General features: G+C 26.7%; 1 protein-coding gene across 6 annotated transcripts in view; it reads right to left on the bottom strand.

Annotated features, from left to right (window-relative positions):
* The window catches only part of LOC107450094 (palmitoyltransferase ZDHHC2), a 77,176-nt gene continuing 63,025 nt past the window's right edge, over nt 1-14,151 (bottom strand). For 2 of the 6 annotated variants that reach the window (XM_087154741.1, XM_087154738.1), the window contains 2 exons: nt 4,165-4,203; nt 1-3,143 (listed from right to left, as the gene is read on the bottom strand). In XM_087154741.1, coding sequence (XP_087010867.1) covers nt 4,184-4,203 — 20 coding nt within the window. In that variant the 3' untranslated portion in view covers nt 1-3,143; nt 4,165-4,183. Of the gene's footprint in view, nt 3,144-4,164; nt 4,204-13,545; nt 13,630-14,151 lie in introns of all 6 variants that reach the window. The other 4 variants (XM_087154742.1, XM_087154739.1, XM_087154740.1 and 1 more) reach the window with 3 other exon arrangements.

Consider the following 14,151-nt stretch of genomic DNA (forward strand, 5'->3'; position numbering starts at 1 on the left):
TTGAAGATTTAATTACTGAAACATATTTTATTATTTCTTTTCTTACATTTTTTGGGAATTATACAAATAAAAAAAATCCTTTATTTGATATACTTTAATAAAAAAATCATTTAATGTCAAACAAAAAATTCTGAACACAGGATGTAAATAAGTTACAAAAATAAATTTGTTCCTAAATAAATTTTTAAAAAATGAACTAGTTATAAAAACATATAAAAAGTAGCAAACCAAAAATACAAAATCCAATATTAAAAAATGTTCATTTTAAAATTATCCTATAAATCAACTATATGTAAGTATCATGTTTATACTTTATTTCATGTATAAGTGAAAGTCTTAAATATTAGCATTATTTACATCGTGCTTTTTTACAAATGTTCTACAGTTACACTCATACATTTAAGTCATATTTCGAATCACAGTGACAATTTGTGTTAATACTTTTTATATTATTAATTATAAGCAACCGGTGCAACTCAGCAAGTTAGAAAAATTTAAATAGTTAGAATTAAAAATATTAGTTAGTTTTTTTAAATTGAGATACAGTGCCCGCCGCTAATAAAATCACCGGATAATGAAATCAGCTGCTTTATAAAATCAAATCGGCAAGAACCGAATCGTTACAATACCGCTGCTTTTTAAAATCAAAATTTTCACTACATAATAAATCAAAAGTGCAATATTTCAGGTTTTCTTTGTTCTTATTTATAAAATTTTATTTTTTGGAAGTTTAAAGATTTTTTTAGAAGAAGCAACAGTTACTCACAAACCTATGAAACAGGTGAGTTTAGCACTTTCCTGTGATGTACATAGTGTAAGAGTAAAGGAAAAATGTGGGTGATAAGCAGGGAGTTCATAGAAATCAATTTATCAATGTCAATTCCTTGACTTGAATGAAGTTTGGAGAAACCTATCTCACCCAACAGGGGGTCGAATTCTTATCTTACTTTTTATTGAATGAACCATAGAAGGGAGAGAAGTTTCTTTTGTTACCTATCTTAACAGAGAACAAGAATAGATTTCCAAAAACTGTCTGTGCTCATGTTCCATTTTAAGCTGTTTGAGTAAATTATAGTTAAAGCACATATCATTTTTAAGTTCGTTTGGTGTTAAATTTTATCAGCATGCCGAAAAGGAAGGATTTGTGTTTTAAAGATAAATTCGAAGTGCTGCAAAACTATGATAAGCTTCCTAAATGTAGTCAACGTGAAGCTTCAATTAAAATAAGGTATTTCCCAAACTGCTCCTTTCAACATTCTGAAACAAAGGATAAATATTTCCCTGGAAATAAAAAAAGAATGAAAATCTGTCAAGAAAGAGTAAGTGTGAAGGAAAATCGGAGGAAATTGAAATGGCTCTGTTAGAATGGTTCAAAAATGCACGCGAACGAAGAATTTCAATTCCACGTGGAATTTTATTTCACAAAGCACAGGACTTTGCTAATTTATTTGGTGATTCTGATTTTAAAGCTACAGATGGGTGGCTAACCCCATGGAAAGACCGCAACAACATTGTCTTTCGTAAATTGTATGAAAAGCAAGATGCTGATTTTAGCTCTGCCGCCGATTGGGTAAACGACGTGTGGCCAACACTCATCAAAGACTATAAACCAGAGCAAATTTTCAACACAGATGAAACAGGATTATTTTTCCGAGCACTTCCTGAACACACACTGCTGTTTAATAATGAATTGACTGGTGGATGCAAAAAAATAAAGGAAAGACTAACCGTGTTGCTAACATGCAACATGACAGGAACTGCAAAAAAAAACAAACCTTTAGTGATAGGAAAGAGTCTAAAACCTTGATGTTTTAAAGAAGTAAAACACCTGCCCACCAGTTATGCCATAAGCTATAACGCATGGATGACATCCAGCATCTTCACAAAACTTCTTCTTGAATGGGACAAGGAGCTGAAAAATGAAAAGGTCGTCTTACTTTTAGATAATTGTTCTGCGCACCCTGCTGATGAGGACTTGTGTTTGAAACACATTAAATTAGTGTTTTTGCCACCCAACACTACAGCTATTATTCAACCCCTTGATCAGGGAATCATAAGATCATTCAAGTTTCATTACAGAAAAATGGTTGTTCGAAAAATTATTTGTGACATAAACTGTGACAGCTCTTTAGAACTCTTAACTGCAAAAAAACTATCAAAATCCCTTACTATTTTGGAATCAATGCATTTGACTCGTAACTCATGGGACATTGTTTCAACCCAAAAAATATAAAATTGCTTTAAAAAGTGTGGATTAAGCACTGGCGAGGGAGCTGATAACTGTTTCAAAGAAATGCTCAGCAATGAAGAAAATGAAATGGACAAGAATGTTACGTAGCTATTGACGATAACCTGCAAACATCAGGAGAAAAATCTGATTCTGATATTGTTACAGACATCAAAAATTGCAAAGTTATTTCCAATCAAGAAATGGAGGAATCAGACTCAGAAGATGAAATAAAGTCATCAGTGCCATCTTCATTGGAAGTCAAAAAAGCACCTAATGTATTGCGGCGAGCTTTAGAACAAAGAGGAGGAAATATCGAAAACTATAAAAACTTCTATAAACTCTCAAATGACGTTGAATAGTTAATTTTAAATACTGCAACTCAAGCAACCATTGATTGGTTTTTTGAAAAAATTTTGTAAATTTAATCTTATGTAGGGTTTTACTTTATTAAAATAATTAAATTAGTTAAAATAAAGCATTAATGTTGTCATTATTTCAGCTTTTAAAGTGTGTGCATTTAGAATATATCGTAAAAATTATTATTATTTTTTTCAAATGTTGAATCGCCTCTTAATAAAATCAGCCACTTAATAAAATCAAAAGAGCATAAAACGAAAGTGATTTTAATAAACGGCGGGCACTGTATACGGTATTAATTTTTTTCCTGTTATTGAGTAAGGTTTTTTACTTCCAGTTGTACTGTCTTCCAGTTGTCCTAAATAAAATTTCTGCTTAGTCAACAATTCTTTTTTTATAAATTATATTCATCCAAAAACAACAAACTTTACAAAATCAGACAAGATGCATAATCCTTGACCTTCTAATTCATCACATCATCACCATTGAATAGTAGAATAATTCGTTTATCCACTGCTACATTGAAGTTGATCATACATTTACACAATTTTCCTTCCTATTTAAAGAACACAATTATATTTTTCAATATATTATGCATAGTGATTTAAACTGTCAAAAATAAGTATCTATTTAAATATCTCATAGCTATATTTTAGAGATAAAATACATAGGAGTAAAGACTGAAAATATCAAAAGTAAGATAAACTTTTATTAAAATCTCTGATATGAGTAAAAATTTAAAATTCTTGAAATAATGTTATCATAAAATATTAAAGTAAAAAAAAAGAAATTTATGAGCAGCCCGAAAAAGCACAAGATCATTAATTACAACTAAATTTATGTATATATGAGTTAGAATAGGTAATAAAATATTGCTTTATTTGAGCATTAAAAAGAAAAATTGTAATCTAAAAGATGTTCAGAACTTCATAGGAATTGCCTTATTTGGATAAATAACAGATTTTTCAGTTACAATGCTAGAGAAATAATATCATGAATGATATAACTTCAGAATGTATTTGTAGTTTACTTATTTCTGAAATATAAATGAGCTTTCAAAAATACAATTTGAAACCAGAAAAATAGCATATTAAAAATTAATATTAGCCTGCCATTGATTTGAACAAGTTTCCTGTATAAGATCACTAGTTTTTGTAATTGAATAGCAAAATTTTTAAAGCATTGTGTGGTGCGATTTATCTTAAAAAAAGTTCACGCTCCACGCATTTACGCCATTGCAATGTGGGAAATTATATTAGCTAACTTTAAAATTTAAACATTTAAAGAAAATTGAAATTATAGTGATTCAATTTATATCAAAGTCCTAATTAGGTAAATCTCTCTCACACATTTGGAACATTAAAATATTTTTAACTTTCACATAATATTGAGTATTGTTTACAAGTTATGCTATAATTTAATCTTTGTTGAGACACATATCTTTAAAAAAATAAATAATGTAGCAATCCTAATAAATAACCAAGAGATATATAAACTTTAAATAAAGCATTATTTAATAGTAGGAAAAAGATATCTAAGAAATGGAAATACAAATTGAATCAAAACACAGTACACACCCTCAACAGATGTCTTGGCTTACAAGCATAGAGATTGTTCTAAAACGGGAATAAATAGCTTTAGTATTCACAAGCAATAAGAATAATTTGCTGTTTAAGAGAAAATAGTTGATGTGACATAGGCAATGAGTAAATATAAGATTGTAATAGAATGAAAAAAAGGAGAATGAAAATAACCCATCAAATAAATGTTAAATTAGATTTGTTTAAATTTCCCAATGAGTTCTTTTGAGTTTAAACAAAAAGTGAGGTCATATGATATTGGAATTACGGTAAAAAAAGATTGACACATAAAGATGTTACATACATCAATATGCAATAAGCAGAATTGGCAATGTTCCCCAAGAAGAAAACATGTAAAAAAATCACAAAGCTAAGTATGGCAAGATTTGCTGATGCTCTGTTTTGGCTCAATTTTGCATTAATAAATGAATATCTCAAGTTTCTTTTAAGTAATATACAATAAATCTCCTATTATCTTCATTGCAGTATTTCTGTAATGTGGTTTTTTGACAAAAACTTGTGTGTACAAAATTCTAAAATAAATACAATTTTTGAAAACTAACTATTATTTTGTTAGAAAGAGATTCAGTCCAAGTGAGATTTTGTCTTTAATTTTGTAAAGGTAAGATTTTGCTCCAAATTTTTGAAGGCGTGATTCCACCCTTTACAATTTTGTCCAGGTAAGATTCTGCATGATATTTTATTTGAGCATGATCAGAATGAATTTCTGTCCCATAATATCTTGTCTGAGTAGGATTCTGTTCCTAGATGGATAACCCAATGTTTATTCCTTAATATTTTTGGTGATAAATTCCTTTCTTCTATTAACAAAACATCCTTAAAAAATACTTATAAAAATACTTAATACTTATACTTTTAAAAACTAATAAAACAAATATAAGTTACATTTTTTTAACATTTTGTGAATTATCAACAGAATTTATTTCACTGTGGTTGTTGATCCACTCAATTCCATAGTTAATCAGTATTTTTCTGTGTGTATATTAATGATAGACTAATTAATGATTTGCTAAAACTTATAAAACCTTGGAATCTAAACAATTGTTTGATTTGAAACTGTTAGACTATGAAAAAAGTCCATATCTTAAAGAGAAATTAGAATTGAATACACATATTTCACATTTTGCAACCAAGTAAGCAATCTATATGGCAATACTTTTGTAACAAAAGTATAAAAAAAAACTAATTTTTTTTAGTTGCTTTTGAAATGTAGTACTTCTACTTATAATTATGATGCTTTCTTAGGAAAAAGCTAACGTATTTGCAACAAAAATGTTGGGAGAAATAATTACTTTAAAAAATTGTTTTAAAGATTTTCGCATTAAGTTTTTACCAGAACATATTCAGATTAAATTATTTTCGCGAAGTTCCTAAATATATTATGAAATGAAGTTTATTGCTGAACGAAATTAATTATTACAGACAGGTTGAGAGTTCATTCTTTCATAGGTTATGAAGAATACCCAACCGAGAGGCAGGCATTTGTTGTCGCAAGGCAAATTGTACTTTCGAAGAAACAAAATCTGAAGTTTATACCTAATTGAAATTGCAAGTTTTATAATACTATAACATAGAATGTAGTTACACACAAGTCGGTCAGCGTGAAGTTATTTCACCTGGGTCCCGTAATTATAATAAATTCGTTATATTCCATATTAGTGGGATAACAATCGATATTTTAATAAGATGGATAGCAAATATTAAAAAAAAAAAAAAAAAAACTCAGCCAGGCCACAAGAAAGTTGTAAGAGCCATATGAACTGTCAGACCAAAGTTGAATCTGAGACTGTCAGTAAAATTATAGTCACTGATCACAGGGAAATATCAATTATTTATAGCTTGATAACTTTTAATTATTTCTAAAATTATAATTTTATTTAACTAATAATTAAACTTTCTCATTCATGACAAACTTATCATGTTAAACTATTAAACATATCAAAACTAAGCTTTTTGTTTGTATGGTTAGATAAATCTAAATAATTGAATGCGAAAGTAAGAAATGCAGTTTTGAAAGTGTAATAAAGAGTTCTAATTAATTGTTTTCTTTGTTTATTAGTTAATATTTAAGAATAATATTAATAAATAGTTATGAAATGCATTAATTACACTCCTGCTTATTCCTATGTATTATTAATACAGACTATTCGGCATTGTTGATATTAGCGTTTGATAATTAATCATAAATAAATCAGACAATCATTGCAAATAAAAAAAACCAAATCAGACAACCATTTAGGTACAAAGGAAGAGTATTAATGTTCAAAATAATTTTATAGCAAAATTTTGTTACCATATAAAAGTCTCCCTGCATGTTAAACAAGATTTTAAACACAATATGTATTTTATTTTATATTCACTGAAAAATACTGCTCAATAGGGCAAAATGTGGTCTAAACATTCAGGAGAATTGCAGAGTAAGCCTGAGATGTATAGATATGTTACTCTTAAATACTTTTATAAAATTTATTGTTAATCAACAACATTTTAACTTAATATAAAAAAAAATTATATATATTAAAAAATATTTAATTATTTGCCTTTTTTGTACCTATCTAAATGTTAGAAATGAAATTATTTCAAAATTTTTAAAATTTTCAAAATTATTATGAAAAGGAAAAAAAAAGGTAGTATCATGACTGAATAATGTTTGATAGTAACCAAAAGAAATGAATAATTTCTATCTGAAAGTTAAAAATGCTTTGCTAACAACTAATTTTAGAATAAATAAAATTTCTTTAAAATCATTGGGTAATTTGGAAAAGTTAATAAAATTAAAATATATACAGTCAATTCGCTATAACTCGAAGTACGATAACTCGAATATTACTATAACTCGATTTTTTAATGAAGTCCCGACCCTTTTATCTTCAATTTCATGTTAATTCTTCTCGATTACTCGAATTTTACTCCCTTTAACTCGATTTTTTTTGGATCTTTTAAAGCAAAAAGAAAAACCTAGGAGCAGATATCTTGCCCCTTCCTTTGCAACACACACAATGTCTTTCGCACTCTTCATGGAGAAGCTAAAGCTGTCCCTCTTGAAGTATGTGAACAGTGGTTAAATGAAACGTTACCAAATTTACTTCACGGATACAGTTAAAATGATGTTTTCAATATTGATGGTTTATATTTCTTCCAAATAAGACTATGTTTAAGGATGAAAACTGCTCGGGGGGTAAAATGAGCAAGGATCGTTTGACTGTCCTAGTTGGAGGAAAATACCGAAATCCCCGATGTTTCAAGAATGTAAAAACGTATTCTTTGGATTAGAAGTCTAACAAAAAGTCTTGGATGACATCAGTTTTATTTGAAGACTATGTAAGAAAATTGGATCGGAAATTCTTCGCTAAAAAAAGAAAAGTGATACTTTTTATGGATAAATGCACAACGCATAGTTATCTACCTAATTTGTAAGCAGTAAACTTGTCCCGCCAAACACAACTGCAAAGCTGCAGCCGATGGACCAGGGTATCATAAAGTGCTTCAAACAGTCTTATCCTAAAAGGCTTGTCAGAAAAATGATCTTAAATATTGTAAGCATTTAGAAGATTTGTAATTAATAAGCATTAATTAAATAATCTGACAATATTTTAAAAGTCCAATACCGAAACTAACGGTAAGTCGAACTTCCAATATGTCGAAGTTTTTCGTCAGTCCTATCAGATTCGAGTTATCGCGAATTCACTGTATATATATATATATATATATATATATATATATATATATATATATATATATATATATATATATATATATATATATATATTATTCTAAAATTTTAAAACAGCAATCAGATTAATAAGCAATGTCACAAAACTATATATACAATGTAGCATTTTTAAGCAAGTTCACTTGCTAAATAAACAAAAATTATATAGCCTCAAAGTTAGGAATTATGAAACAGCAATCAACAGAGCTTGCAGATATTTTTTGCATAACAGTAGAAATATTGAAATATGCTCTAATGTATTTTGTATATTTGTACACAATAAGCATTTCATTACACTATAATATTAAAAAAAAAAATCAGAATTCAGTATCACGTGTAATGCTTTTAAAATTAGATATTAATGAATATTAACTTTAGACCTGCATCTATTTATTTTAAACATTCAAGATGTAAGAGTTAAGAAATTAAAGACATAAAATGAGAATAAAGTATATAAAAATGTTGATGTATAAAAGAGTTATTTGTGTAGTTATGTATACAATAAAGAACAAGCTTTATATGAGCATTAATTCTCAAATACTTTTTTAGATGAGACTAAACATGCTAAGGCAATTGCAAGTGAAGATATCACAGCATATTATTGTAATTATATTTGGAAGTGTAGCAACTATGCAGTCATCAAATGGCTCAATACTACAAGCTTTTATATATTAACTTTTCAAATTTCCACAGATTTTACTTGACACATGAAATTTAATAAAATCATCTTAGAGGCAGATCCAGGTACTGATTTTAGGAAGGAAAGTTTAATATATATTAAATATATATATATATATAAATGATTTTCTTATGCTATTTATAATCACAACTTTTACAAAGAAATATTACTAATTGATTTGAAAAATAATTAAAATATGTTTTAATAACAACATATTATTTCGGAAAAAATATTGTATTTTGTTGGCAACTGAAGAAATTGGACCAAACTAAAAATCTTAACCCATAAGAGCAATTTTTTTTAAAGTAACAAACAGTGGTTAATTACATTTGCCTCTTATTTCATAAATTTTGAGAAAAACTGACTATCTGACTATTTATTAGACACTTAGGATGTTTTATTTCTCAAATGCATAAAGTAATGAAAAAGTTTTGTGCGTGAATGAGGTAATGCACAAATAGTTCTGTAATGTATGCAATTTAAATATTAATTGGTAATTTCCAAAGTAAAGCAGTATGCAAGACATAACTGCACTAGTATTGTTAGCATTAATTTTAATGTGAAACGAAATTAAAAGATAATGTCAAAATTTATAATATAACTTGAAAAATATATCTAAACTTAGACTGAACTGCTTTAAATTAGGCATTTGGTCATTTGATGATCTTTTTAAGAGACAATATCTTTTGCTTGTAAGAATTTGTTTTTAAAGTTTTTGTAATAAGATGAACTATTCTAATAAACTTTAAATAACACTTAATGCGCACCACTTTAAGGAAAAAATAAATTTCATTCTATTCCTTAGTTCGAAGTGAGAATTTACAAATTTTGAGTCTTAACTTATTTTTTTCTCTAAAAAATACTTTCAAAGCAAAGCTAAAAAAAGTACTCAAAAATAATTCTGATCCACTATGACCCAGTTTTGTACACCAATTAAAGTAAACTAGTAATCTAAAAGTAATTTGAAGAATAGTAGATGAACAAAGAGTTTAAAAATGGTGATCTCCCTCCTACAGATCTGTACCTGGTTTATCCTGGTTTCAGAATTTATGAAATAATCAACTAACTTAATACACTAAGATTTATATAAAGGCTAGAACTAATAGGTATAAAACCAACATATTATTATGTATCAAAATCTTATGCATATATATACGCAAGAACACGCATAAGCCTTTAAAAACTAATAAACAAGGATTTTGTAAAAGTTTCTTAGTTCATCTCATATACAATTTTGATCACTCAGTTATAGTATAATTGTAAATAATAGAAAAGTTCAATTGATTACTTTAAATAACTGAAAGAAACATTAGATAAAATCAAAACTTATGGATGGTGTTTTCAATGTAAAACTAATTACATAAACTGATAAAACCAGACATACTCCTTTATCAGTTAGAAAGGTTGCTTATCCTGCAAGGCAATATTTTCCAGTAGGCGATATTGTTATTTTATAAACAAAGAAGGAAACCAACATACAAATTAAGAATTTGTATGATTTAAAATAACATACTTTTTCATTTATTTAATTCTGATAAGTTCCAAGTAAATACTTTTTTTCTATAACAAATTTTTAAAAAAAAAGAAATGGAAATTACGTTGGTTGCCTTATCTTGAAATAAATCTCTGTTTTAACATATTTATTTAAATTTATTGTTGGATTTTTGAAATTTAGTAGATAAATTTGATATTCTACTCATGCAACTTGTTTTTAAAACTGTTTCAATATTCATTGTTAATTATTTCGTAAAATTAACTCTAGTATTGTACACATAACAATCAATGTATAGTGCCAAATATGGTGACACAATATTTAACACCTTCTGTTTTAGAAAACACCATCCATCAAAGATAATACAAAGTTTTACCACAGATCACATATATCTAGGAGTTGCTCGCCTACTCTTTAAAAATATTGCTATTATTAGTTAAAAATAATGACTCAATAGCTAATATGCTATTACATAAATAACTTTAACAAAAATATAAAGATAGGAAATCAGTATAATTGACTTACAATTTTTAAAATTCATAACTTTCTCACCAAAATAATAATAATAATTATAGATACGTTTTTCATTAATTATGAATTAGTCTGCTAACTATATATTTCTTCAATTAAGATATTAAATATGACATAGAAAATTTAGGTCATAATATGCATAAGAAGCAATGTGTACCGCTTTTATTAATTTAGAATGCATTAATTTTTTTTTTTTGCAATCAGGATTTTTTTTTGCTGTTGTACTAAGATCAGGAGTGAACTTAGTACAACAGCATCAAACATTCCAAAAATGAAATAAGTCATATTGCAGAATCTAAGAAAAATAAAGAAAGTAGAACTTTACAACAACAAAATAAGAGTTAGTAAACTCTTTTATATTTGTAATTTTAAAAAAAAAATTTAGAAAAAACAAACTTAATTTATTAAAAACAAATGAGTTAAAAGTTATTTGGCTTTAGTAGCAGAAGCATAAATAAGTAGCTTCAATTTTTTCAAAAGTTCTTTTTACTTAAAAGAATCTTAGTGAAATTAATAATGTTTAAAGAGTTATTATTTTAGATTTGAAACACTGATCTAACAATAACTTAACCAACACAGGCACTTTGATGACATTTAAATTTTAAAAATAAGATATTTAGCTTCAGATTATTTTGAAATAAAAGTTAATTGCTTTAATTAAATGTCTATAAGAAATTGTTTTCAAAAAATTCTTCAATTGGACCCTTGAATTTACTTAATTTAATTTGGTTAGCAATATTTATATTAGATATTCATAAAGTTTGGTACATAAACTAATTAAGTTCAGCTAGTATCATGAATCATGGCTTCGTTTACATAACAAATCTAATAAAAAAAAAGTGCTTTGAACCGCTACTCTTTAGTTCAAAATCGATCTTTTCTGAAACGTAACAATTACTTTCTAGAAAAAGTTTTTTTGAAGTCATTTTTTCGGTTGTGACTTGTTTAATTTTTGAAGCAATCATTGATTTCAAAATAATACGACTGACACAGATGCAAGATCAGGACTGAACTTAGTACAACAACATCAAACATCAGACCATATTTTCCAAAAATTATCAATGAAACTACAATAACAATTACATTTTAAAAGAATCATTATTTTAAGTAAAATATAAATTTCTAAAAAAATATTTTTTAAACATTATTGGCAATTTCTTGAATTCTCAATAGATATTATTTGTTACTAAGAATAATCTGAAGGTTTAATATTCTGTTTGCAATTGTAATCTGATTTAATACATTTAGATCAGAACATAATAGTTTTAGTTAAAAGTATTTCAATAATTTTGAATGCAATTAACTTTTTTTAAAATCACTAGTGAATGGCCTATAAGTTCACCATTTGAAAAACTTTGCCTAAATTGAACTGTTAATTAGATTAAAATCATTTTAAATAAATTGTACAAAGAGATCAATTCAAGTTTTTGAAACTAATCTCATTTATACAAGATTTGATTTCATCATCTAAAAATATTAATGAGACCCTACTGTTACTAATAAGATCCTCAACTCCCTCTTATAAATTTATATACAAGAAAGTTTAATTAATATTCTGAAATTCAAATTGCTCCAAGTTCAGCATATCAAATTATTGCAAATTTAGAATTATTAATTGAGTCTTATGATAGAAATCAAGGGAAAAAGGCTGAATTCTGAGGAATTGCAGAAAACAGGCATGTTAGCAACATTTGACTGTGTAAATATTTATAGTTTGTTGCTCTCCAAAGTTTGCTTTCTTCTTCCTTACATGCTCATGTTTGCTTAACAGCTTTTTATTGCCACTGTCAGATATTAAAGTAGTATTTATAAAAACAGACTTTTCACTGCATTTGCTAAATTAGAATTTGCTCCACTCCTTAATAATTCAGTTTTTTTTTCTTTAAAATTTAATTATTGTCTCTTTAAGGAAACCAATGTATGAATAGAGGACTTCATATTGTATTATTGTAGCTAAAAAAATACATAAATAGGATAGATTCATTTCTAAATTACAACAGAAAACATAAATTTTTGAGTTTTATAATCTATATTTATACATTACATTTTAGTATTTTTCTTTGGAGAAAAAAAAACAGTAATTAAGTCCATTGTAACATCTACCTTATTACACTAATGCAGTAGACTTTCGCGTGATGTCTTATTTCAGTTAAATCAACAAGTCATTGCAAATGGTGTATAAGTGTCAGTGCCAGTTAAGTTTTTTTTGTCAGACTATAGTGTAAATTAAATATTACCTATGGAACACATACTCTTATTTTCACATATTTTTTTAAAATCTAGTTTATAGGGAGAAGGAACATTGAATGATTGGGTATACCTAAAAATTATAAATAAATATTCATTCCCATGTTTTTAAATTTTTATGGTTTACATACAAGTACCTTTATATTATAATGCACTTTTAAAATATTTTGATGAATCCTTTTTTTAAATATTTTTTGAAGAATATAACTGCAAAACTAAGCTTTTAAAGACAATTGGAAACTTTCAATTTTGTTATTAATGAGTTCAAAAGTATTCAACAAGTAATTAATTAGTTCAAAAGTATTCAACAAGTAATTAATTAGTTCAAAAGTATTCATCAATTTATTAATATGTTCTCTTGAATAGGAAAAGAAACTTATTAAAAGCTTTTTAGAACACAAGCATAAAAAATTTGTATTTTTTCTGTAACTTAATGGAGCACACACGAAAAAAAGATAAAGAGAGCTTATTCCTTTTAAATGCTTTAAAAAAATAATACAATTCTTAATTATTAAATGCAACCAAAAGTAAAATTTTTTCTTGCATTGTTTGTGTGATGTAATCTTTTCTAGAAAAAATCCATATGAATCTCAGTTTCAAGATCACAATAATTTGTTTTGAAAATGTATATAAACAGTTACACATAAAAAAGTTAATGAAAAAGAAGTAACACAAAAGGCACACAAAGAAACTTGCATAGTCAGGTAGAAGCAAAAGAAACATATTTTGAGAGCTACTGAGCAAGAAGTTTTATGTCAGATGCAATACTGGATCTTGATGCTGAAAAAAATGTTTTATTAGTTTTGTTGAAAAAAAAAAATTTCAACTATTTTAGGTAAAAAAAAAAAACTTATGGTAAACCTAAATTGCATACATAGCTAACTGAATGTATGATCACCATTAGAAAATTTTCAGGAATAGGAAAGAGAACATTTATTTTGGAATTGGATTCCTAAACATTAGTGAAGTTAGTTTCGATATTTGTTAAGATTCAAAAGCTGAAATTTAAGGGTTCCCTTCAGACAGAAAAATTATTTTACTTTCTCCATGTTAACCTACGGAGAATTATACAGACATATTGCTTTATACGGATTGCATACATATTTCATTATACAGATTGCTGTAAGAGGAAATTAAGAGGAATTTTTTTTTCTCGATTTGTAGTATGTTTTAACACTTAATTTTTCTTTCTTTTTGTACATAGAAGATAAATAAAAAAACTAATTTTTATGGACAAAAGTAACACTATTAAAAAAAGAGGAACATTTCTTATTTTTCGCACAGTGGAACACATAAAAAAAA

This window comes from Parasteatoda tepidariorum, chromosome 11, assembly GCF_982258835.1.
Source record: "Parasteatoda tepidariorum strain Cologne lab strain chromosome 11, Ptep-v5.0, whole genome shotgun sequence".
NCBI classification, from domain to species: Eukaryota; Metazoa; Arthropoda; class Arachnida; order Araneae; family Theridiidae; genus Parasteatoda; species Parasteatoda tepidariorum.